Source organism: Chelon labrosus (assembly GCF_963514085.1).
Source record: "Chelon labrosus genome assembly, chromosome: 4".
NCBI lineage: Eukaryota > Metazoa > Chordata > Actinopteri > Mugiliformes > Mugilidae > Chelon > Chelon labrosus.
In genome coordinates this window covers 17,704,214-17,731,677 of record NC_140340.1, presented here as the reverse complement: position 1 = coordinate 17,731,677, position 27,464 = coordinate 17,704,214, and the positions used below count along the sequence as shown (strand labels likewise).

The following is a 27,464-nucleotide window of genomic DNA, read 5'->3' as shown; positions in this document are numbered from 1 at the left end:
TTTAAGCCAAGCGGTCGCTGCAGGCAGTGGTGAAAGAAGTGTACAGATAATTTAAGTCACAAAAAACATCCCACATCTTTATAGAAAATATTCATTTGAGCAGTAAACAACTATTTGTAAGACCTTACTTTATAACACCGGATATTTAGAGCAGAGGTCATCAACCTTTTTGAAGCTGAGAGCTACTTCAAGGTTGTTGTTATATCATATTGTTGTTAATGAAGCCTCACAATAAATATTGGTAATGATTTATATGGTAGAAACCTATTTATTTAACCCTCATGCCCTCCTTGGGAACTTTTGTAAAATTTTTTCAACTCTTTTTTTTACATTTGGTGATCATTTTGGCTGTGTTACAGCTTGTGGCATGAATTTCTGCAGGAACTCTTCTTTTTAGTCAGTTTTTTGAAATCCAGTGTCTTTAACTCTCACATGTCATTTATACTCTCATGATGCATTTTGCACCCTCTGGACACCTTTGTGGCAAAAGTGTACACGTGCCAAAAACAGCCATAAAATCTTCATACATCAATATTTTTTTCTGCTTTTTTTCATAAATCACGTATGACCCTCCTTGAAGGCAGCAGCCACCCCCAGTGGGATGCAGCCTGACATGGGCACACACACAAAAATGGTTTAGGAACAACTAAAAAAAAAAACATGAAAAACAGCACAAGGTGTTGACCTGGCCTCCAAATTCACTAGATCCCAAACTGATCAAGTATCTGTGGGATCCACTGGAACAAGCCTGATCCACAGAGGCCCCTCTCCTCAACCCATAGGACCCAAAGGCCCCCACTAAAAGCTTTCTGTTGCCAGACACCACAGGACACTCTCAGGAGGCCCATATCCATTCTCTGATGAATCACAACTGTTTTGGAGGCACAAGGGAGATCTGCACAATATTAGGAAGGTGGTTATAATGTTATGCCTGGTTGGTGTAAACTCTGGTGTTATAGAATTTAGGACTTTCTTATCAAGGGTTTTCACATTTCTGTTTTCTTTTGGAGGCATTGAAGCTTTTTTCGTTGGAAGAACAAGGCAAACTTGTACATTTCTTTACTCTCACAGTGTTGACAGAATTATCTTCAGGTCGTTATCAGGTCGTCAAATTTTATGGCCAAAACAAATCCTCGTGACCATTGCACAGTGTGCAGACTTTGCTTTTCTTCTTACCAACAGATCCTCAAGTAGCACTAACAAAACGTTTGCTGTTGAAAGCCTCTGTAATATTGGAAAAGAACAATCATGGACAAAATAAATTTACAGACATGTTTAAAGAGTTTTCTGGGGAAAATGGCCCCAAAGGCACCATGCGTCTTTTATTGTTAGATACATTTGTTGATTACATAGTCCAACCTCTACTTTAAAGTATAAAATTGCAATGGACAATGGTAACAAAGACATAGTAAACCACCTTAAACCAAAACAACAAAAAAAGACAAAACAAAAACTGCCCACACCATTCTGAATATGATACATTAGATTTCTCATTATTAATTATCAATACCAGCTCAATCACACATTATTTTCAGTGAAGCATATGGCGAACACTGAAAGTCAAAAGTCAACAGAATCAAAACGAAACATTAATCTTGATAATGGCAAAAAAGAAAAAAAAATGTCTGTATAAAAGTTAAACTGAGAGGCCTGCTAGAGGAGGAGTGTTATTGTATCTAGCTTGTGAAATATGGCATTCAAAGCCAGGTGCAATTACGCCACCGTACAATTTCTTAAATTTGAACCCTAATAGCAAAATTGTCCAGTGAACCACACAGAGTAGACACTTGTCCAGCAGCACCCGAGGGATGACAGTCAATCCTGTCACTACTACGAGTCCTGCAATACTTTTAACATCTCCATCACAATGGAAAATTATCAGCACATCTCCAGTACCCCAACCTTCCCTCCCGCTATGTCTGTTCCAACCCTATAAATAACAATCAATGGTCATACTCCACAGCACAGAGACAACAGCTCTCATTCAAGACATTTATCTAGACCGATTTCTAAATTATTTCACGTGTACTGTCAGTAAAAATAAAACAAACTGTCTTAAATATGACCTTTTTCTCAATGAATGCGGCTTCTCCACACATTACACGGAGGAGGGTGAAGCAAACAAGCCAACTTCACAGCATACAATCTCTTTTTTAAACAAAAGAAACAGTGATTAACTTCTCTCCGCTTTAACCATGGTCTCTGTGCTGAGTTACTTGATCACAAATATGAACATAAAACCCCCACAAAATACTCCTATGTAACACATATTCCTTTAGCATCCGCTGACTCACAGTACAGAAACTTTTTTTTTTTTTTTAGTTACGCTACATACGTCAAGGCAGAAAATAAGCACTGCTGTTGCTGCACCCCCTCCCCCCCTTCTTGATCTGTTAAGTGCAACTAAGCACACGTCTTCAAACAGAGAGAAATAACAGGGGGATCTCGTAAGTAAGGCAAAGCCCTGGCTTTATGTCAGGATAAAAACAATACAAGACATCCCTAGTGTCAAAAGTCAGTTATAGATGATGCTTGTAAGACCTGATTTTTTTTATTATTTGTTTAAATTCTGTAATAAAATAGAAAAAAAAAAAGCCTTAATAACACGGTAACACAATAGACCTTCTCCCTGTACACTTGGACTGAAGAATGTGGGACAATTTTGTATCTAAAACAGGCGACATGATAATGAACTGTATTCCATCCTGTTCTTCTGTGTGCCCGAAAACTGAATGTATCTGAGGTTTCTGTCCAATTATTTATTGTGTGTGTTTTTTTTTTTAACAAAATACACCTTTGTGACTATTTTCTGCTCATTTAAAAATAAGAGGTAGTAAAAAAAAAGGCAATCCAAAGTGGCAGGCAATGATATAATCTTTGGAGAAAAGGCACTTGCTTTCCTAACAAACCTACTGCAACAACACCACTTGGCTCTGGTATCCCCCCCCTTTCCGTGGTCCAATTCTCTCCTCTTCTTCAGTCCTATATTCACCTTCCTTGTTGCTCAGTGTGTGTTCCCTTGAATACTATAAGGGTCTTTTCAACCATAAACACATTCTCGTTCCCTCATTAAAACATTTCAAGCTCCATCAATTTTCTCGGCAAAAGTGACCCACTTCATCTGAATCATGTTTAAAAACATGTAAAAATAGCTGGTTGTCCGCAAATCTTCAAAATTCTTCTCTTTTTTTGTTGTTGTTTGTTTTCTTTTCTTCTTCTCTTGTATACTTTTATTTAAAGCATTAAATGTGTCCGCGTTAGTTCGGTGTAGCGTCGTCTGAACGTTTCTTTCTTTTGTTATCTTATCCTGGCTGGTGGTTGAGCTGGTCGAAGAGAGATTGTGTCACGCTTTTTGTCTGGCTTTTCCAAAAACCTCCCTGAAGAGCTGTTAGTCTTTAACGAGTCTGTAGACGTGATACTGAGCTCCGTGTTCACTCGTGGAAACCTCAAAAACAAATGCTATACAGAGCAAGGTCTCCTGGGTGTCGCGGTTAGTCACAACCTGAGGGGGGAAAAGACAAAAAGTAAGCAAAAAGAAATAAAATATGGAATCTGGCCACCACAGTCAGATAATCATTTGTGAAAGTAGGTCTGTAGATCTGTAGAAGACCAAAGACTGAAATTATGTGGAAACAGCTAGTTTGGCTCAGTTTAAAAGGTCACAAAATCCTCCTTCTGGCACATCTTAAGCTCACTGACATTACCAGTGAAGTTTCCAGCTAACCAGCTGCAGACTATACCTTTGCACTGATCTTTAACTCTCAGAAAGACGGCCCAGTTCTCCACATTTACCAAAAGTCAAACAGTTCCTTTAACAATTGAAAATACTGGTGTGCATGTTACCTGTAGGATCGTGAAGTTTTCAAGAACACTGTTCATCATGTATTTTTCGGGCAAGTGTTTGAGTTTGTGGATAAAGTTGATCATGTACTCGCACATCGGAGAGCGGTGAATCCTGTAAACACATCTTCCTCCCTCCGGGCGGGCGTACTCTGTCTGCAACGCAAACAGGAGAGTCAGAAATTAAGTGCGTCGGACTAATGCTTGACAAAAGGTTAACGCACGGCACGCCCTTACCTCCACTTTCTCAACCACCTGCTTGCCAAATGAGCAGACTTTGGTTGAAACAGTGATCGTCATGTTCTCGGCGCTGCTGTACTGGCTGCTGACACCGTAGAATGAACCCGGGCCGTCTGGCATCCCGCTGCTGTTCAGGTCAGCCTGCAGGGCGCAAAGATTTCATCATCGTGACATGCTTTGATGGACACTGTCCTGTCATGGCACATGAATTGTAAGCTGCCAGAAATGAAGTTATTTTGTTTTTCTGAAACACCCAGCATTTTTTTGCGGGACAATAATGTCTGCAGAAACATTTTTACTAACAGAAAGTGAAATACCTTGTCTATCCGTTAAAATCATTCACAACTAGTTGAACAAGGACCATGGGGTTTTATTAAAAAAAAGGAATGAGTTTGCATAAACTATGCTACTCTGGAAGACATTAGTAATACTGTTAATGTAAGATTATTACAACAACCCACCCAAAATTTTACTAGGAAGAAAGCATTCTGTGGGCCTTTCTCATAAAGCTCTTTGAGCCCCCCCTTCTTCTCAGGGAACTTGTCGTAGATCTGCCGGATGTCCACAGCCTCGAGGAGCGGATCGCTGTAGGAGGGATTGGTCTGTCCAATGTGGACAAACAGGTGTTTGCTGTACTGCAGAGGACAGAGACAGACAAGACTGTCAGCTGCAAAATGTTATGACAGTCCAGGAAATATGACGAGAAGACAGGGTTAAGCTCTTAGCTCTTCAACATCAGAAACAGTAAGTGAAAGTGAGTACCCGTAGGAAAAACATTTTCCTGTCACCGATAAGCTTTAAAGCATGTTTGGTACCACATCATAAACTTCAACTCACATTGTCTGGGTCTCTTTGGACCTCCATAAAGGCTGAGTACTCCAGCATCCGCAGCTTAGAGGAGGCAATGGTCCGATCCTGCCACACTGGCACTGCAGTAGCAGTTGGTGCAGGAGGGGGCGCCAAGGGCTCATAACCTATATGTGCAAACACACACAGCCATTGACAAAATCAAACATTTTGGTTTTATTTTTCAAAAAATGTCCACACAATGTTAGTTCATACTTACTTGGTATGGATTGTGGTACAGGACCTGATAGGCTTGGGTATGGGGGCTGTGCAAAAGGTTTGATACTGAAAGACAATGAATGATGCAGTGAGACTAAAACCTCAGCACAGATGCTTGTGCCTCCCGCTATGTTTGCATTTCTGGTAAATGTCTTTACTGTGCAAACTTGTTAGTGTTAGCATGTGTTGCTGCACCAGCTAGGCGTAAGTCCACCTGCTTCATTGCTTCGTAATGATGCCAAACAGCATAAGTTAGTCATACTTTCACTGATAGATCTTTGCAAATGAACAGAAATATTTTTTTTGAGTTTGATCTTCCGGTGAACACAAGTCATCAAACACTCTGGGGACTTATCTGGCCCAGTCCTCTTTTCCTCAATCAAATCTGAAGCAGTTCATTTGCCCGGTGGTGGTTTACATCAGTGCAGGAAACATACAGTACAATACAGTGCAGAAGAGGAGTTAGTGCCACTTTGTGCTCACAGTTTGACTTTTGCTATTGGGGGAACTTACGCATGGCTGGTGCGGCAAAACCCAGGGGTCCTTCCCGGGTTGAGATCTAGAACCAGCCTGGTGTGCAAAAATGTGATTGATTAAACATCCCCTTCATTACCCACCTGACATAAAACCCTACTTCCTTCCTGACTCACTCACTCATTCACACATACGTTTCCTTATCTCTAACACCAACTTCTCTCCTCAGAATTTACACCCTGATGTGAGGCCACAGGGGTTTACTTACTCCTGAGAGGGTCCAGGCTGTCCTGGGATTGGGGCAGGCCAAAACTGGAGAGCGAGGAAAAAAGGTAAATGAAAACTGCAGCAAAGGACGTTATTGTGATGTAATTGCACATGAAATGAATGAATGTCTCACTCTGGCCGGTTGGTACGGGGCAGGAGGCAGTGGTGGAAGATGATTCTTTATCATACTGGGGGAGACGATCTGCGCAGACGAGAGTGCCGCCATGTTCTGCAGGGCTTTGTCTTTAGATGCCTGATCCTACAGGTTGACAGAAAGAAACGAGGGATGTCAACCACAAGGTGGCAGCATAATCTTACCTATGATAAAAAATAATGTCTTTTTGTGTCTTTGTAAAAAAATACACTAAAGTCAATACATGAAACTGTTGAAATAAGCTTAAACATTAGCTTACATTCAGTGTAATTCTCTAGTATTGTTTTAATGTTTGTTTGAAAGAGCAGCTTGACAGAGTAAGCAGAGAAAATGAAGCAGCGTTGCTCTGACAAATTGAAAGTCAGTGTGTTATTGAGCTCACCAGAGAGAAAAGAGAATAAAGAGATTCGAGTTGCCTGGTGTTATGCAAGAGTGAAGATGGACAAATTCAAGTTTTGCTGTGAGTTATTGAAATCGGTAGAACAAAAGATGTCCAAAGCCAACCAATTTTCATTCATATCACACTTATGAACATTTATGTCGAAATGCTGCATGACTCATGGGTTTTACATACCATCAAAAGACAAGTTCAAAAATGTATGTTCCGTTTGCGAAAGAATTAAAGTCAGACAATAAACCCTGACTTTGCAAATAAAGGAAAGATGCCTCGGGAGCAAGACCCATAAAAGTCAAAGAACGACACCTTATGCGAAGCAAGCAAGATTTGACTTTTGGCAGAGGCTGTATGCCACATCAGGCAGGATGTGCAGCAGTGTTGCAGTGTTCAAAGCGTGGCTGTTTCCTAAGCATTGCTTCATTGTGGGATAGCAATGGGGCGGGATGCCATGCCAGCAGAGGGCCATAGCAAAGGGACAGTGCACTGGTGCTGCCAAACAAAGGGGAGGAGGGAAGCGTATTGCACAAGTCAGATTCACTTACCAAATTCATGGCCTGAATCAAAAGAGAGAGAAACCATTAGTGTTGCACAGGTCTAAGAGATGAATTAAGTTTTGGTGGGAATATACATTTTTAAAATTTAAATCCCACACCATAATTACTTGTTTCATTTTCTGTGCACGTTGTACAGCAATTAAAAATCCCCATCTCAAAATCCCACAGACTGAAGTTTGGCATTTAAGTTAGAGAGTGCAGTGGGGATTTAGGGAAACACAAGATAGCAATATTATGTAAAATGCAGATAAGACTTCAATAAATCTTTGCACAAGATAAAGCAAAAGATAAGATATAATAACTTGTGCATAAATGGAGAACCAAAAAAAGAAAAGAAAACGTCTCCACTGATAATAAATCAACAGAATGAAAACCTGAAGAAGGCCAGATTCTTCTTGAGAGGTCTATTACTGCGCAAGCCTTTAGTGTATTACGTCAGATTACGTACAGCTGGTATGTACGATCAATATCCATTTCAGCTATCACACTTTTCAGTGTGATTCAGTGTTTAAAAGCTACTACAGCCTTAACAATCCCGTCAAGTGCAATAAAATGATAAAAATATTCAAAGCTACAAAGCCAGATTACTGAATTAAATGAAATGTTGAGCGTAATATGCAGCAGCTTGTGAACGGGGTTAAAAAGTACACATAAGCCTGTAAAATAATACAAAATCAGTTGAGCTATTAAAGTTAAACAGTGTTTGTGCAAAAGTCAACTTGTGTTTTCTTATAAAAAAAAATAACATTTTGTATAATAAGTGATTAGTACATATTTTAGAATTAGCCTGTAGCATGTAGCATTATTAACCCCATCATGCAGGGAGGATACTAACTCCCATGTATTTCAAAAGCCGTTAAACTCTGACATGTTGGCTCGTTTTTAGACATAAAATATACTGATAAAATGTAGAAATTGCAACACGTTGAGCTCCCAAAATCAAAACCTGAAGAGAAATGGGAGTAATCCTGTAATTTCTGAAACTATTTTTGACGCCTTAATGTGAGATCACAGATAAACTTACGGACAAACGACGGGTAAGAATCACGATATCTTCTTTTCATTACACCTACTTAGTAGTTACACATTTGGTATTCATATTAAAAGACTATCAGCTGTTGGTGTGACTGCACTACTACTAAAAATCCGACGTAATTTAAAACAAAAAGTGGCCACTGTGGAGGCTGGGGTTCCCTATAGGATTAGTCTGCATTAAAGGGTTAATTCAGAGTTCAAGTTAGAACTACAGAATGTCACAGCATATTTAGTATTAACAGGGTCTGCATTATTTATACAGATACAGTAAGTCAATATACAAAAACAGTAAAAAAGATCACGAAGAGAGAGGGATTGGAAGGACTACAAGACAGGTCAAACGGAGGTACAAGATGACAGCAGTTAAAGATTTTTTTTTTTTTTGAGTTCTCTAGAACAGACACAGTAGAAACTAAAGATATTAAAGTAAAGAGAGTTTTAGGGGAAGGAGAAGACTCAGTGGAGGACAGTATGTTGAAGAAACGTGGCCGGGACAGAAGACAGATTCATGGCTGGTGCAACATGCAGCTAAAAGTCCTTTGACTGGGCTTGTCATAACAGTTTGTCTAGCGTTCACTTAAAGCAGAGGCTATAGAGCCAGATGTTACACTTTAATTCTGATGTTAAGATTATTGTGATACCTAATACTGCTCAGGCCTACAGTAGAAGTTAAAAGGCTGTGGTGCACTGCATGCATAGTACAGAAGCAGGATTGAGATCATTTTATTTCATAGAATTAGTCACTAATTGCTAGTATTTAGAGTAACGAGACTGCATATACTTCTGTGGCAATAACAGTCCTAACATCGAAGCAAGGATTTATAATCATATTCACAAGTCAGCTGGTTAGTGCAAAGCCAAGCCTTTACCAGCCCCGCCGAGGCCGCGGTGAAGCGCATACCTTTAGCTTTGACTGGATCTCGCGAGATTTTCTCCGGGCGAGAACCTGCAAGTGGCTAGAAACCTGCACAGAAGAATAGCCGAGAAGAGGGAAGAGGAAAGAAGACAGGGAGAGAAGAAGACAAGGGAAGAGAGAGAGAAGCCGTAACCAAAGAGGAAAGAGACGCCCAGTCAGTGTTGCCGGGAGGCAGGCTGGCGGCACCTACCTTTATACCCGCCTGGTATTCGCGAACTTTCTTCCGCGCTAACACCTGTATGTGACTAGACACCTAAAGGGGTGTGAAACAGTTTTTGAGCATAAAAATAACATGCACTCAGATTCATGCACACGCACATCCATGCAAATGCAGACATGTACAATATACACACAATCTCTGCAGTAACAATGAACAGATATCAAAACTCCAAATTTTAGAAGTGGATTTAAAGGATAAGGTCGGTGATAATAGGTCATTTATTAATAACTCAGGGTTATGAGAAGGTTATGATATTCAGCATATGTTTAAAATAACTGAGAAAGTTGTTGATTTAACTGTGTCTTCATTTTGGAAGCTGGGGTTTGTAGTTCCACTGAACTGTATTGTTTTGTACTCAGTGGTCTAGGTTAAATAACAGAAACACTTTTGTTTTTTTATTCAACATAGTTTAACAGCACCACAAACTGCATCTTCCAAAGATGACTTCTTTAGAAGAGAAGTAATGCTTCATATAAAAGTATTTTCATTAACAGCTCAACATGCTCCAGAGCACAGAAATCTGAAGTACAGAGAAGTGCAAAGCTGCAGTTTGTAGTTTCTTACGCTATTTCAACATAAACTCAACACTATAACAGGCATTAAGCTAAGATGTATTGCAGCACTGTTATATTAGAATTAGGGGTGTGACTTTAACGCGTTAATTACGATTAATTAATTACAAAAAAATTAACGCATTAAAAAAATGTAATCGCATTTAATAGCAGTTTGCGTTCCAAACAACGCGGAACTTTTGTCAGTGCATGATTTCCTGGTACACCGATTGCACTGATGCACACGTCAGAGCTCGGCTAACGGCTACCAGGAGGAATCGGATGAAAGCACGTTGCTAGGACTGATGGACTGATAAAAAAAACTACTTGATGGAAGCCCTAATAAAAGCAGGGCTTTGTGCAAATTGTGCCAAAAAAAATAAAATAAAAGAGTTTGCATACCACTGAAGCACTTCAACCCTACGGTACCATCTAAATGCAAAGCATGTTGCAGTGAGCACAGAAAGCGCCGGAGCACGAGCAGTCCCAGTCCGAGTACGGACAAAACGTGTCGGCAAACTGTTTTTTTTTTTTTAACCATTTAAAGTCAATACGGTTCTGAAAAAGTACTTAAATTGGCACTTTAACTGTAGGTCTGTCCAGTTTTGGCCAGGAATATTTTCTTTCTTTTTCTACAGTTTTGAATTGAAATGCAATTAAATGCATTTTTCCAGACATTAGAAGTGTTGAGTTTACAATATTCATGTCTGTGTCTATTATTTGATTCAATGCTCCACTAAAATCCATTTAAATTAAAAAATGTTGCTTTTTGGGGCAAATATTGAAATGTGATTAATCGAGATTAACTGATTACAAAGCCTCTAATTAATTACATTTATGCTTATACTATTTTATTTTATTTTTTAATTATTTATTTTTATTTTTTAACTATCTTATATGTATTTTTATTTTTACTAGTGGTTCTCAACAGTGTTGTTTATGTGCAACAGAGCTACTGTGACCAAGTAATTTCCCTTGTGGATCAATAAAGTCTAAGTCTGTTTGTTTTCACTAGTGTACCTAATGAACTGGCAGGTATGCATGTTCACAGGCACACACAGATGTAACTTGTAGGTTTGGAACTTAACTAAGAGGTACAATGATGCCAGAAGAAAAAATAATAAAGAATCAGCCCAGCGTTGATAAAACAGAAGTAGTCACGGAGCGCATGAGGAAGCGCTGATAGGTAGAGCAAACACTACAAGAGAAAACGTTGCCACACTCAAGGAAACAACCTGCCTCCTCACCTTGTATATACACTACCATGTCACACATTATACTGAGAAAATAAATTCCTGGACAGGCTGTAATACAATGTGGTGTTTGCTAAATCTAATCTTAAAGCGAAAACTATTGAACTTGATAAAGGCCTTTGTTGGATAAAATATAAAAACACCGACTGTATTTAGGCTATTTAATTTTTTTAAATGTATTATTTATTTACTGAAACAACAAGAGATGTGAAACGGACATCCTACTCGTGGTCCAAAATCACGTTTTTCTGTTACTCTGCAGCGCAAATAATGTCTGATAAAGAAATGTCTAATGCTGTAAGTGGACATGCTTTTACACAAGAGCGTTTAATCATTAAATTAACAGTAATTAAACAGGTAAATGTGTGGTACTGATTCAAAGTGATATCGCCCAGTCCTATTCCATATATATGTCTTATTATATTAACATTCTATAAATAAGTATTGCCTTTGTTCAATAGCTACAGTTTAAAATGTGTCCTGGGTCAATCCTGCTGGTGTAAATACTCACTAAAAGCCCAAATGTGCACAAATCTAAAAATAGCTTTTTGTTGTTCGCAATAAAACTATAATGCCTATTGATTTAGTAAGCTACTGAGCTTCTTTTTTTTTTTTAATGGAGCTGTAACGCTGTGATGCAAGATTTCCAGAGTGCGCTACTGACAGTTTAGAGAAGTCAAAGCACTGAGAGGATGACTAATCCACTGCTTTTAATATGATAAAACCAGACTTATCCTTTAAAGAACTCGCAATCCACTTCTTTGTGATTAAGTGCATTTCCAGGGACTATGAATCAGTAGTTCACTGATGTAATGAATGGTTTCCTGTTCTGCATTTGTTATGTCAGTAACCAAAACCATGCGTATTTTTGTAAAGCAAACGTCGTTAGTTATTAAAAGCTGTTTACCTGTTTTCTTGTGCGGGTTTTCCCTGTCCTCAACTTGATGTACCTTGCTATCAATTCATTGCGACCTGCAACAAAACAAAAAAAAAAAAACGAAACAGAAAGAAAGGTCAAGAAATTATTCAACAATTTGAGTACAGGTAATACCCTAAACTGGGCAGAAGGTGTCGCTCTTGTCATTTTTTGACTTCAGATCTTGTGTCAAAACAACAGCACTGTGACCTTTCTCAGAGCTCATCAGACCCAGGGCAAACACACTTTTGTCCGGGGTCACAGGCCACAATAACACCTCTGTTTCCTATACGACATTTGTTAAATTCGGCAGATATTAAAAGGTATATTCACTTGTTTCACCCTTAAGTTTTCATTAGCTCGTTTCACACCTCCGTAATGTCTACTCACACGACCCTGTAGCCTAATTACAAAGAGCGCTTAGAAAACAGAACCACGTTTTTCACGATATAACATCTACACTCGACATTCTGCACAAACAGGTTGTGGAGGGAACAGGCTTCTATTCTGGGCTTGCGGGGTCCTCTTTAGGTTTAACAAACGCTCCTGTTTATCCAGCAAACTGCTGCTATGACCAGGCAAAAATCATCTTTGGTGTATGAGACGCACAATCTGCATTATTATGCCGTCTCGAGGGAAAATCAGTCCATCAGTGTTTTTCAGTACCCTGCCAAGTCACCCTTACTGGGATTCTGTGGCTGAAAATTTGGGCCAAAGGGAGAGGTTGAACCGCTGGATCATTATGAATAATGACCTCAAGCCTTCTAAACTTGCTGACAGAAATTTACACCAACAAAACTGGTCAAGATGTGCCTTCTTAAACGCATACAGTGCAGGCACACACAATAGGCCATGTGTCTGAGAAGTTTAACAGCTTTCCAGAGACATAATGACAGGAGGAACAAGTCCTGTTTGTTCACACACTCTTTAGCACTTGGCGTCTAGAAGGCCCTGGTTAGTGCAATTACCATAAAAGTACTGCAGGCCATCTCCAGCAGGCTCGCAGCACTCACCGTGCTAGCCAACCAGTCAGTCCGGCGGTCGGCCAGCAGAGCAGAGCTGAACTGTCTGCCGATACTGATGTAGCCCCTCCCCCCTCTGCCCCGAGCCAAGGATGGACACACCCGCTCCAGCGCCTCCGCATTCCTAGCATTCCTCTAGGCCTGTCACATCTGTGCTAGCCAGTCTGATTGGCCTGGGCCTGCGAACACAGCCAGAGCTCGGTGAACACACACATGCTCCTGTGCTCTTCCAGCTCTGGGAGAACCGGGGGGTTACAGCAGGGGTTAGGGCCATTAGGTTGGGGTAGGGGGTTGCTGCTTAGAGGGGCGAACGGGGCAGCTGAAAAGGGCAGTAACTCTTAAAGGAAACACAAAGCCATAACTGTCTCTGCCAACAACTGCCACCTGGCAGCAAAGCAGCCCCTTTCCCAAAACAACACCACAGTGTGACCCTGCAGTCAACGGACAGCAGCACCTGCTGCCGACCGTCCCAGCAGAGGATGGCAGAGAAAGAACAATGCCCACCCAACTGTCACTCTCAATCTCTTCAGCTGGAGGCAGGGGGAGAAAAAACATTGCATAGCCTCGACCACATAGTTCCGATATGAATTTCACAGATATCTTGTTGCAAATTACTGTATACCGAGACACAGTAGGAACACAGTGCTACAGGTTTGACAGAGAGATAAGTCTGAGAATAGTGGAGTGGACTCAGTACTGTGCAAAGCAGATATTCTGGACTTCCAGGCTAGGGTTGAGTAAAACAGAGCATTTCTTTTACAGATAAATTGATTATGGAAATGATTTTAACAGAGCACATGCACTCTTTGTAACTTACTACAGTGTTGAGAAAGGTAATGGCTAAAGTACTGTGTGAGAAAAATCAATTTTATTCATATTTGGTTCTGCCTATAATACTTCACATATCCACACACTGTGTAAGCCTACTCACCTGTAATATGCCGACTATTGTCACTGACATAGTTGTTGCATACATGCTTCTTTTTATTCGTACAACTGAAACTTTAACTTTTCTCAAATCTACACTTTTATTGCTGGCTCTAACCATTTTTTTTTTCAATCCATTACAAATCTCCCATGCTTTGTGTTGATATGCTGCATATATGCTTTATGCAGATGCACGTATGAATGTATCCGATAGCTTGCAGCCCTCTCCTCCCTTCTCTTCTGTCCCAACTCCTTCTATTTCTGTCTTTCTATTCTCAAGCAGGAGGCCCCCCCCCATATGAGCTGGGTTCTGCTCAAGGTCTCTTGCCACCGTCGCTTGCTCTGGGTGTTTTTAAGCTCTGGGTTCTGTAAAGCACCTGGAGACAACTTAAACTGTTATTGATTTTTAGCTTTTATAAAACTGAATGTTATGATGAATTGAAAATGTAACTTTAAGACACGTTGACTCCTACATTTTCTCCTGTCTGTAGAAAGACAAACTAGATCATGATACCACTCCGACATGTTGACCAGAATCAGGATTTTTACAGGATGACTTTATTGCAGAAAGAAGAGGGGAACATTTTTGAAAGGACAGAAGTAATAAGTCCCATTTCCTTTATCAACCGTCTCACATGAGATTTTGAAACCCACAGCTCACAATGCATTTCAAGTGCTAACATAATCTCTCAGAAGACCTGTGTTCACTCCTCAAGCTAAACTAACTGCAGAATTTGGCTTAATCAACACGCTCTGCATCACTAAGGTCAGGAGGGCGAGTTCCTGGCAAGAGAAGCAAAAACTTTAGCTGTAGACGTCATCTGCTTAGTAAAAATCACAATAAAATATTAATAAGAAACTGCCAGAACTTCAAAATAGCAGCTGCGTGATGTGCAGACACAAGTTTTGCGGCTAATTGGTACATCTGCTTGCTTCACAGCAAAGAGCCAGTAGGACTGGTTATATTAGCTGATCATTTTTAGGACACGCTGCTTCCTCAAACTTCGACACAGAAAATCTAGAGAATTACTGAGTCGTGAGCCGTGGCAGCCAACATCTGCTCAGACTTGACACGGCTGGAGGGTATCATGACAGGTGCATACAAACAGACACGCACTTGTACAATCGCATGCACGACCTCACTGTCCTCTGCCTCTAGTTTCCCCACATTCGCGCTTTCCATCTCTCTGCCCCCTTTCGAACCACTCATGACTCCCTTGCCGATTGCTCAACACCCACTCAGATCGCTGCAGGCTTCCATTCTTAACCTCTTCCCTGACAGGACACGCCTATCTTTTTCTTTTACTACATGACCACTGGAATTTTCCACTTCCACGCTAAGATACTGGGCAAAAAGGTAATCTCTCTTCACTCCCCACAACTCCCCCTCCCGCTCTGCCTCTGCCGCTCTGTCTCTCCCCTGAACCCTTTCTACGCCCATATTCTCTTCCCTCCTCCCTTCTCATAACATTGAGGTAATCCTAAATTGCTAACATACTGCTCAGCCATGACTGAAAACATTCCTAACATCTCAGTAAGGGGGCTGACAGGGAAGCACCAGGCCTGCTCAGTCATCATTAGAGGCTGCACAGCCCCCTTTCTTATACCTTTACACAACATATTGTTTCATATAAGTGTTCCTGCTGAGGATTCAAACGCAGTCTTTAGAAGGCCAGAACACACATAGGTCTCCTTCTGGACCTATGTTTTTTTGTTTTTTTTCCAAACCTAGAGTGCTTAGCAGTGATGAAGAGCTGAGAGGGAGAAAAAAGGTGTGTGCTTAGGGTTTGACACACCTGTCGGGGCCAGAAAACGCAGGTGAACAAATGTCAGCAAAGGCACAAGGCAAAACAAGACGGGCAGCATTTTTTCTGTATCTTATTGAGATACTTCCTCTGAACTCGGCTATTCAATTTAACCAGGAATCAACGTCTCAGCTACGCTCTAAATGTTTCGTTTTTCGTTTGTTCATCTTGGCAGTGAATTTTAATTCCGCATTTTCGTTTTGCTCTCAGTGAACATGAGCAGAAAACCAAAACTGTCAATGCTTTGGCATCACGGGGAGATGCGCGTCTCTGTTTGCTCGAAGAGAAATTTGGTTCCACTCTCACATCTGTTATATATCAAGCTAAAGGCAGAAGCTCATTAGCATAGCTTAGCATAAATACTGTAAACAGAGGCAAGCGGGCAGCTTGGTGATTTCCTCTGGTAGCAAAATCGACCAAACAGCAACTTTATATTTGGGAGTATATATAACTATGTACAGTATAACAATACAGAATTTATTTACACAGAGCCAGGATATCTGTTTGCTTTATTTTAACTCTTTTTTATTTTAACGCTAAGCTAGGCTAAGCTATCTGCTGGCTACAGCCTTGAAACAAAAACAAGTACACCCGCTTAAAATTATTGCAAATTATTACTATTATTATTATTATTATAAGTCAACATTTATTAGAGAATTTTATTTGTTTAAAACTGCAATGAAATTGTTATTTAAGACGTTACAGTAAAAAGAGTTAGTGGTCTTGTGGTAAAGTTTAATCCGGCCACTTTGTGCTATTTCTGATTAATGGTGTAACTGGAAGTTGAGCTCAAGCAATGTCCTTCGAACTATCTGAGCAGTTATTTAAACAATGCATGGTTGCATTATAGCAAATTGTTTGAAAAGGGCCCCTGCATCTTACGTTACTGGTGGTATGGCTGTTTCTGTACCTCTGAGTCACTGCTGCAACTGTGTAATCACTTTTGATGCACTGAAGTCGTACTTTGGCGCCTGTATTTTCAATGTAGCCTCTTTAACCGGCATGGCTTTATATATAAGAGCATGAGATCTGAAAAGTAATAATAAATTATGGTAAAATCTTGCGATTATCATCTGGATTCATTTAGCATTTTAATATTGCATAACTTTATTTAATGCTGTTTCGAGTGTACATTTTTAGTGTGGGGTATCACAAAAACTGGGGATGGTGGAAAAGCAAAAAAGAAATCTTAAAAGTGTGAAATTATTTAAATTGCGCATTTTTGGGATCTGAGATACAGTAAGTTAGATATATTCTAATTTTAACCACATTGGAAATGAGAGATTAGCTTCTAGTGGTGTTCATGTTCTGTAACAAGTAGAGTGATTATTAACACGTGCGAATCGAGTGTTACGCTTCTTTAAACTCTTTGTCACCCCTGAGCTATGTAAATGACTGGAAACGCTACTGGAAAGTCTAGACAGGCTTGAGGAGCAGAGAACACACATGTATAAAACGGTTCCCTGGCTAATGGAAATTTGCAAAAAGTTTCCCACCGAATGAAAAAAAAAAAACTGGCAGAAAAAGTGGAATTCCCAATGGGAGGGATGACTTGCTGCTTTCAGAGGCCACTGGGAGTCTGAGACTGCAAGGTAGACAGTATTACATACAGTGCAATCGTTAACATTCCCTTAACCTCACGTCAGGGCAGCTTTTAGATGGCTGAGGTAATCACCTTGGGAGAAGGCTTCTTCTGGGGCATGCCTTGGCTCTGCCAGCAAAGCCTCAGATGACTTATTGTAAATGGAGATGGTGTTTAGTGCTCTAGAAAAAAACAGGCCTCTAAAAGGGGTCCTGACAGTTTGTTGCTAAGGGGGCAGGTTTGTGCAAGGTCTGGCTCTTTGTTGACGTTCTCATGACAGATGTACGGGGCCGGGGACACAACACTGTCCCGCTAAACAGGAGGCAAAAGTTATTTTGTTAAGGAGGTTTATATTTCAATTCTATATATTACATACATGTCTAATTAAAAGCTATTTGTAATCGAGCTGTGTCATTCAAGTGATTCACTCAACATATCCTGTTAAGTGAAATAAAGCAGACTGTATATATAGAAACTACACATAACAATTTATATGAAGCCTTACAAAAATTAACTAAATGCTTAAATATCAGCCATGCACATTTTCTTGTACTTCCTCCTGTGAGCGTCACACATTCCATGGCTAATGTTTTACACATCTCTGCACAAACTGCACAGCTGCTTTATCTAAAATCATATGTTTTGCATATCTTTTATAGTTTTTCCTCATTGTGAATGTTTCCATCTACATTTGTGTGCTTTTTGACTTTTACTACTTGCTTTTACTTTCGTCTTATTTTCTCTGTGTTGATTGTCATGCACCAAACGCTCATACGCAACATTTACATTATTAGCCTTATCAGTTTAGTCCATATTTATATCAGTTTTTCTGTTCTAAGGCTCTAACTTTTTTTTTTTTTTTTTTTTTTGGATTTTTCAATCAATTATTTTTTTTTATTTATATATTTATTTATTTAATTACACTATAAAAATATCAGGAGTTTTTACAATTTTTTTGGTGTAAACAATAGTCTTAAAATATTTAATTTCTAAATGTTGTTCTAAAGCAAGCAAGGAGTGCATTGTTGACAATGTCAGAACAAAAACAATTATGTTGGTCATGCATCTTCTGACTAAGCATTTAATCCACTACTGCTCCTCACTACTTTGCTCCTTTGACTCTGGGTGAGAGTAACAACAGATTACTGCAACAGTAGCTGAGTAATCTCAGGTATGTGCGTGCCCTTGAATATCCAAATACGCCTGACAAATGAGTGGATGAGATTCCATCTAGCGTGAATCACGCCAAAAGAATCCCATCTGACGTCAAGTGCCTAAAAAGCCACCCAAAAACCAGCGCTTTAAAAACAAACACTAACGCTTCTAAAATACACGGCCTGTCGGAGACTTTGGTGGCAAAGATTGATCGTTTCTTTGGTTTTGCATTGAAGCCGGAATCAATTTCAGCTTTTATTTTTTTCTTTACGAGATGATGGACATTAATTAAAGGCCAGGAAATTCTTACAAAACATGACTTGGAGGAGTTGAGTTACCATGGTTAAAAGAACATAACTTCGCAAAACCAGAAAGGGGTTTGTTGAGGGCAAGGCCAAGTAAAACAATAAAGATCGCAGCAGAGTTCCTGTCAATCAACATTTATTGCTGTTCAGCAAAATGTCCAACTTGAAATGCTGAATCTAATTAAGCGAGCACTGTCTCAATAATAGGAACGGGAAAGCGGGATCAAAGTAATGAAAGGCAAGTGTGTTCAATTTCCTACACCTGGATGTCTGTGATTCCACCAAACAACTTGCAAACATCTCCGTCTGGACTTCTTCAAGACACTACGGGCTCAACACCTGCAATTTAATGAACATGCTGCAGGAAACAGCATAACTATTCTGAAACCATATGGATGTTTAAAATCTTCGACAGAACAGCATGCCAATGTGATGTTCTTGTTCCCAAGTCTCGATTCACGCTGTGCTAATTATTGTTAATTTAACCGAGCCATCCAGCATCAAACGCAGCACTTCCCCAGAAAACCAGCTTCAGCCAGTCACCTACAGGCAAAACTCTCCCAGTCACACTGGTGTAGGCAGAAACTAGCACATGAAGTTCAAATTAAAAAAAAACAAAACAAAACAAAAAGCAGGTTTAGCGACTGGAAGAGGAAGACAAGAGGCCGTAAAACAGTGGGCATGAAAACCAGGCTGTAAAGAAAAACACTCTGAAGTAAAAGACAAGCGTAAATCAAGGGGAGAGGAGCCGAGTTGCTCTCAGGACAGCAATAACCAGCTCTGAGTGCGCTGGTGCGACTGGAAGAACCTGCCCCTGGGTCACAGCTCTACAGGTACAGACTTGTTAAAGACAGCTCTGTGTGGAAAGAAAACATTCACCTCTGTGTCGAAGTCGTGACACAAGCTCAAGAGGAAGAAAAGGATTTTTCTCGTTTCTTTTTAGAGCATATATATAGTTGGTGTTTGTTTTCTTTAAGCCACAAATCTCTGTGGAATGAATGGTTTTCTCATTTTTCGCGCATTCATTATGGCACTGATTTAAATGTAATTGTTGTTCTTTTGTTGCTCTGGCTGTTATCCAGCCTACTCACCATACATCTTTCCCTCGTCTGACAGGATGATTTTCCTTCTACCACAGGGAGGGTAGATGGCGAGGGCCTCTTGGAAGCTCTGCTCGATATCCGGGCTCCACACGCCCTCGGCGTCCCCGTCCATGGTCTTGTCCTCGTTGTCACCGTCCAGCCCATCTTCTGGGCTACCGTTGGCGCTCCACTCGTTGGACGCAATGGTGGCGGCTCCCCCTGGGCCCGACCCCGAGCCCCAATATCAAAGGATCTGTAGAAGATCTGTGGAATAAAGTACCAAAGACCTTTTTATACAGTACTGATAACACTGGATCGTGTCATCTTTCCTTACACAACAACTTAAACGGTGTTAAAATACATCCAGACAGCAAGTTAAAGGGTTAAAGTTAGGCAATATGAATGAACATGGGATCATTTAACCCAACATTTAGCCTAAAGCTAGCCCCTGAGTTTTGTTGCCAGCAATTTTTTTTCCAAATTACAAATACAGCCAAAAACTATATCAATTCCTAGTGGCCACAGTTGGAACTGTATGTCATGTGAGGCCATGTGGCAAAAAAATCCAACTCAAACCATCGCACACAATGAAAACTGACTCTTTGATTGGGTGTAACATATAATTACAAGCCATCATTTGTCTTGCCAGCATATTATTTTTGTGACATTTGTGTGTGGAGGCAAACAGCCAGTTGGGCAAGTATTTGGAAGACAGGAAACCCTTCTGATGTTTGTGCTGGAAGTAGGGGGTTTTAATGAATTTCCGCATTAACCAAGAGAAAAACGGGTTAGCTCACTTTGCTCCTTGTTTTAAAGTTACGACACATCGCTGCTGATCTTCAGAAACAAATTTCAAACCTCGTTACTGCCGGATCAATGCGATACAGCAGAACGTTAAGTCTTAAGTGTGTCTTTTTTTCATTCTTAGTGATCTGCGTAACTGGGATCATTTAAGTCAGAGAAGAATTAGAGCTGTGCGAGATTTTGTAGAGCATTAGAGGACGTGCACTTCAATCAGGAATGTCATTCATCTATAGGGCCCTAAATACTTTGACATTTTCTTTATTGCAGTCATTAAATTTGTATGAATAAACAATGCAAACCGTAATTATTACTATAATTTCCTTGATTTTATTTCCCTGAAATGGCCAAATGAATTCAAGATATTCCATAAAACGAAGTTTAAAGACCTCACTAATCAGCGCTGGCCTCAAAGAATTCTTGTGGTCTGGGAACTGTGTCCCGATGTGGTTGGCTCATGGCTGACTGCAGGCAAAGATCTTAAGTATTTTTCAAGCTGCCTTTTCAGCAATGTATTGTTTCTCAAATGGACGTCTATGAGGTAACCATAATCCTCCCAGGATGCTTGTGTTTCTGCTTTAGCATTTCTGCAGATACCGACGAATATAAAGAATAACGGATAAATACGCACAGCGCCAAAATGAGCGCTCCCATGGGAGAACTAAAACGATGAAATTATAAGAACATTCGGGGTTTATTTGACAAAAAGCAAAAGAGTAAAGCACATTTTCTATTATAAGCCAGTTTTTCATGCTTTTCGGAGGTTCGGAGCAGTTAGAAGGTCAGAAGACAGCAGTGGGATAACATTTGTAGGATTAAATCTGATTCTTGAAAACACGAAGCATCTTTGTAAATCAGTAAAACTCTTGTGTTCAATGCCACATCATTTGAGTCTAATCTGCATGATTGTACATAGCATAAGTGCACCCATATGTGGAGACAAGATATTTATATTTGTGGTGGGAAACTACGTCTCCAATATAAAATATAAAATGTGTAATAGCCAAGAAATCTTCCCCCCGGTTTATCTTTCAGTCATTTGAAATATAGACACTTTATAATTACTGCAGTTACATCAAATCATCTGAGAACCACAAACTGGTAAAACGCAGAGGTGGAGGATTAGCGATGCTCCCGTTCCCTTCCCATCATCACTTAAAAGGAATTGCAGATGATCAAAGTGGAGAAGACGGTGGCAGTGCTGCTCCTGCAGTGATCTTTTGCCACACGAGCTGCTAATTTTAGCCCGGAGGGCACTGTTTATGGCGGACCCTTTGCAACTGGGCCACGGCGTTAAAACTCAACACTGAAACTGAGCACTCATCAGCAGCTCAAATGATCCATCTCAGTCCTCGCAGATCACACGGCTGGATGGCTCCCAGTGACCGCCACAGTTAGTTTAATCATATTCTGCCCTGCCGGTTCGTAAATAAGTGCATGATACTTTGTATAAATCAACATCCCTGAGACAACAACAAACACAAACAAACCAGGAGTGTCTTGCGCAAATCTAGAACAAACGCCCAGGAAATCTGGTTCCAGCATCCGAAATATGGGGATGTTTTTAATTGTTTGTCAGACAAAAGAAGAAGTTCAGGGCTGCAATCAATTTTTGATTCACTGATTAATCACTTGTCTATAAATTGCCAAAAACATCTGAATAAATATGTGAATAAAAAGTCTTATTATTGTATTTTTAAGCCACTTCACTGAAGCTCAAATTTTATGGCAGCCAGTGAGTGTTGTTTTAATAATTCATTGTCTTGTTGTGAGTAGTCCACAGTGGTTCAAATGAAAGATTAAAACAGCACATATGTCTATTAACTTCTAAACTACTGTAACCCTTAAATACACTGCTGTCTCAGCCTGAAGTAACGCAGCTGCTGGTTATGAGCTCTGGTGTGAAAACGTCCCAAAGTATATCATTAATGAATGCACAGGTGCTGTGGGGCGACAGCTTGGGTTAAGCCGGGGCAACCAATCCAAGCCTTGTGGCACGGTGAGGGAGGCAGAGAGGAAGAGGTGGCCACTCTATTGTTTATCTCCAATTATAGCAGAGAAAACACCACAAACCTCCTCCTGCACTGCGAGCTGTGAAGAGCAGCAAACAGGGCTCGAACTAACAACAGATCTGTCGACCTCAATGGAGCTCCGAGTGCTCACAAGAGTGCGTTCATGTGAGGTGCCGCAAAAGAGAAGCTCTTCACCGAGAGAGGGGCCTGAATTCCAGACATGTCCTTATTAAGAAAGGGCTGCGAGTGCTCACTGTTTCTCCTCCTGCCTCCCTTGTGTCAACCCAACGCCCTCCCTCCCTCGCCTGCCGCCCCCTCCCCTCCACCGAGTGCTCAGAACGTCTCTACCCAAATAAGGACAGGAGACCAGGGGATGCGTGTATGGGAGGAGTGGGTAGTGGGTAGGTTGGGTGATTGGTTGGAGAGCAGAGGGGGGAAAGGGGTGTGTATGGGGGGGAAAGGGACGGGAGGGGGGGGCATCGGTGGAGGGAAGGGGAGGGGGTGTTGTCCAATTTAGGCGTCCACTTTGGAGTCTGGAAAACAGTGGGATTGTTCCAGCTGGAATGCAACATCAGCAGTGAACACGCTCCCGCTTCGTGACACTCGGAGCTCAGACTAGAGGGAAGGCATTGTCAGCCAGGCCATTTTTTAAAAAACATCTTCTGGTGCAGTCACAGGATTTAAGTCAGGACAATAGTCATGACTTCATCTTAAAAGTCAGACAGTTTTATTAACTCACATTCAACAGCTAGTCTCATACTCGCAGAGAGTTCCAATAAAATGACTGAAAGTCGAAGAGCTTCGGGAGTCGGGCCAACATGATTTACTGGCAGCGTGTCACTGTGAAAGAAAAGCTGCAGCGATAAACATATTGATTATATTAGATGAGTAGTTCTAACGAACGCACTGCAACGTCCCTTAGAGTCAGTTTGGGCGAGAAGCGCCACAACATAGTAATGACTCACACAACCAAATGAAATGCAGATACACGAATCTGAGCGTGAGCACACGCAGTACAGTACAGAGCAAAAAACTGTAACTCAAAGTGCAAACAGGGCCCTGCAGAGCTGCTACAACAAAACTGACTGATTAGTCATTGACTGTAACCGAAAATGCAGCTACTTTGATTATCAATGTATTGTCTGAGTTATTTTTCTGCCAAAAGGCCGTTCATGCCTTACACATGCAATAATAAATTCAAAATATGCATTTGCAATACGCAATAGACCAAATGAGTAACTGCTAACAAACACTGAGGATAGCTAGCATCTCTCATGCACAAACCCGTGTGTGAGGCTGGTTTTTACCAGGTGGGAAGGTTTATTAGTGTCCTGATTGAATGACACACTCCTCTCAGATTTTACACAAAAATCCACGCCTCCCCTCTCTCTTTCTGGGAGTCAGGCCATGGGACTCTGAGACCAACATGCTACAGAATTCCAATGTGCAGCAGGAATGTAAATAACGCTGCGAAGCTATGCGCCGCGCACATTCATTGAAACGGCACCATTCATGCACCAGAATCCCTCTTCCCATTTTCCCAGCCCCGAACGGAGCGATCACATTGCAGTCTGTTTTTCAGCAATCGGCTTATCTCTGCTCCGGCTCCATCTACAAGCTGAGCAGAGTTTACTGGCACTGCAGTGTGTGCGTTTCTTCTCCTTCTTCGTCTTCTTCTTCTTAGACAGGGTTGTGTCCTGTGAAATGTACCAATGAATTCCAGTAATACTAGTGAGTCACTTTCAGGCTGCACTGAGGAAAGCTGACAAATCAGCCTAAATCAGGCGAGGGATGCCGTCGAACACATTTATTTAAGTGTGTCACCGCATGTAGGAAATCCCCTACAAACACCTACAGGCAGGAAAACAAACAGAGTCTGTGTGTTTCAGTGACGGGAAATAGACGGTGTGACCATTAGTAGCTGGCAACACTTATTCACTCAAAACTTTTTGCATCCTCGGTTTTATCTTCAGCTGTACATGAGATCATCTTGCTGCTCTCAAATGGACCAACCAGATGGGTTTCTCCTTACGCAGCGGAATTCAAAGACTACAGTGAGGCTAGACATTGAGTCAAAATTACTCTGTCATGTCCGATTTTTATGGCCTGATGGCAACATCTCCTCTCAGTGGTGGGAAAAGAACGTCTGTCGAGCCGGCAGATGTCCGAGACCAAACAGAATGGATCATAGAAATACGCTTTAACAGAGACTAAACATCCCACCATGAGAGCCGTGTGAGCCCGTTGAGCTAGGGCAACAATATTAATACAACATGGGCACAGTATGCGTCGTGCAACAGGCTACGGTAAAGTTCTAAATTTTGTGCCGCACAACACTGACAACTTTTATTTTGACGTAGGCAGGGCCCAAAAGCTGGATGCACAAAGATGTGAACTTTTTCAGATGTTGGTCATTAGACATGCCAAAAACAAATCTGTGCAAGACAGAAAGGCCGGCGCAGAAAGCCATTTTTATTGCATTGTGAAATTTAAGCAGGAGCAATTCATTCCAACAACTAAAAAGGCTGCTATGTTCATGCACCTGATCCACTGGCCTCGACTGCTAGAAGATGAAATTTGAACTTGGTCATAAACAGATAAGACTGGCACAAACTTTAGGTATATTTAGAGTAGATTTACTCCAGGCGCTTTCCAGTCTATTGTTGTAGTTCTCTTATCAAAACAATGAAGAATGCAACCCAATGAGAGCTGGTGCTTTAAAAGGTTAGCAAATTTCAAACATGATTAATGGCGGATTTTACAAGTTTAAACCATTTTATATACACTGAAAACATATATATATATATATATATATCTATATTTGTAACCAGAAGATTGCAACAAACTTGACTTGATTTATTTAGTCGCTTGGGGAAATCGTTTCTGTTATTTATTCGTTTTGAGGTTAATTACACACAAACACATTGTGAGGCCTCCTTCTTCTATCTACATCTCTGAACACCCCCATTAACATGACTCAGTGCTGCTGACTCATGTCCCAAAGCAGATTGTTAACAGATTCGCTCCAAATCTGTCTCTTCCACTGTTAATCCATCACGCCCATTGTGTTTGCACATCTCTCCATCATTGCCCACTGTCAAGACTGTATATACCCACTTCTGTTTGCTAACCGGTACCCTACAAGATTTGTTCCTGCCTTTAAAAAAGCGCAGCCTTTGTTCAGCGGCTGTAGGAGTGGGGACACTTGTTGGCAAAGGCCGGACATGTGCTGGTAGCCAAAAGCCCCCCTGCTTAGCTGGGAGTAAACACACACACCTCCTGCAAACTTTAGGCTCGTACGGAGTAACGAATCACAGCCCCAAAACTCCTCCGCATGAGAAGCACACATCTTGTTAAGGTTGAAGGGTACTCACAGATGTAGAGTCGGTGCTCTCTGTCACAGTGAGACCCCTCCACGCACACCAACAGCCACACAAACACACACTTGACAGGGGAAACAACAGGTCTTGGCGGCAGAAGGAGCAGCTGCTCTCTAAGGTCAGATTACAGATAAAGAAAACATTTTAGGTTCCAGGCCAGGAACGCTGCTCTCTGACAAGAGCTAGAAACAAAGCCCTATTCGTTCTGACACACGATGCATTTACAACAAATGCACATGTTTAACTGTAGAACCGCTCCTTAATTTGGGGGATAATTCAAAGGTGATGAGCTGGCACGCGCCTCGGACCGTCTGCGCTGCCTTCGGGGCCGACACCACTGCCTTCTTCAGACACATGAAAGCCCCATCTCCAAAAAGAAGAAAAAAATTAGAGTCACCACCCTCCCCTCTCCCTCCTGTGTCTGTGTTTGGCCCTAATAAATTCTCTCCAGCTCCTCCAATAACTTCCTCCTACTTCCTATCTGGCACGGCGCTCAGGAAACAATCAGAGCTGAGAGTGAGAGGAGGGCCGGACAGCCAACAGCTCACACGGCAAGAGAGGCAGAGGGAAAAGTTGAGACAAACACACACACACACCATATGCACCCCTTGTCAAGTCAAACATTTGCAGTTTGATACCAGCTGCAGGCCCAAGGAAAACAATAACGCTCAGAATATGGTCTTGCACGCAAGAATGAACATCCACAGTTTCGGCGTGAAAATGATCTGAGCTGCTTGAGTCCGACACACATTTCTAAACATTTACACCATGAAAAGTGTTATTCCTATTCATCCCTTTCTTCTAAACAACTGACACGGCGTAGAAACAGGCTGAGAGGAAGAAGATTATATCAGTTTCCTAAATTACCCACTGAGAGACTGATAAATGAGTCAAAACAGAGTGTTACCATAAAGCCTGATTCATTCATTCATTGTTCTATTTAAACACTGGATGTTGTTCACGATGTGGTCTATCTTGAGCTGTCACACTTTTAGAAAATCAAGCCTTAATCTAACTGAGGAGGAAAAGACTGACACAAAGCGCGGCAAGAGAGAAGCCAGAGTGCTTTTCCTTTTTTTTTTTTTTTTTTTTTTTTTTTTTTCTTAACAGCCTGAATCAGCATTTTAATCGGAAATTTTCCAGGGAACGCAGCGGAGAAGCCATTCTAGCCTGAATTGGTCATTTTGTGGTGAGGGGAGCGGTTTGAAGCCATAATCTGTGAAACCCTTAAGACACGCATAACTCTGCAGCAGAATGCACCAGCCAATAACTCATCTGACCGTATAAATCGTGGCACAAGGCACTAAAAGCTGCCACGGCTTTGATCAAGAGGAAAAAAAACTGCAAGCAGACATAAAAAGCAGACAAAGAGATTAAACTTATGGCACATTTGAAGTCTGCACAAAGGCCTGGTCATCCAAAAAATGACTTGGACGTCTGCGTTGTTTTATATTAGGGCCGAGCAAAATGAATAACGCTGTGCCGTAGGAGGAGATCACCCCCCCGCCCCC

The 27,464-nt window shown here is 41.2% G+C and overlaps 1 protein-coding gene across 6 annotated transcripts; it reads right to left on the bottom strand.

Moving 5' to 3' along the window:
* Window positions 1-1,280: 1,280 nt before the first annotated feature.
* tead3b (TEA domain family member 3 b) lies at window positions 1,281-20,024 on the bottom strand. Of its 6 annotated transcripts, XM_084542276.1 has the most exons (13): window positions 19,770-20,024; window positions 11,874-11,938; window positions 9,133-9,195; window positions 6,980-6,991; window positions 6,020-6,145; window positions 5,888-5,931; window positions 5,659-5,715; window positions 5,147-5,211; window positions 4,918-5,054; window positions 4,542-4,715; window positions 4,078-4,221; window positions 3,844-3,996; window positions 1,281-3,502 (listed from the first exon to the last, which is right to left on the bottom strand). In XM_084542276.1, exons 1-13 carry the CDS (start codon window positions 19,891-19,893, stop codon window positions 3,389-3,391), a joined length of 1,278 nt encoding a protein of 425 aa, XP_084398402.1. In that variant the 5' UTR covers window positions 19,894-20,024; the 3' UTR covers window positions 1,281-3,388. The 6 variants fall into 6 exon arrangements, with proteins under 6 accessions (XP_084398402.1, XP_084398405.1, XP_084398403.1 ...); XM_084542279.1 differs by lacking the exon at window positions 5,659-5,715; XM_084542277.1 differs by lacking the exon at window positions 6,980-6,991.
* Window positions 20,025-27,464: the final 7,440 nt, after the last annotated feature.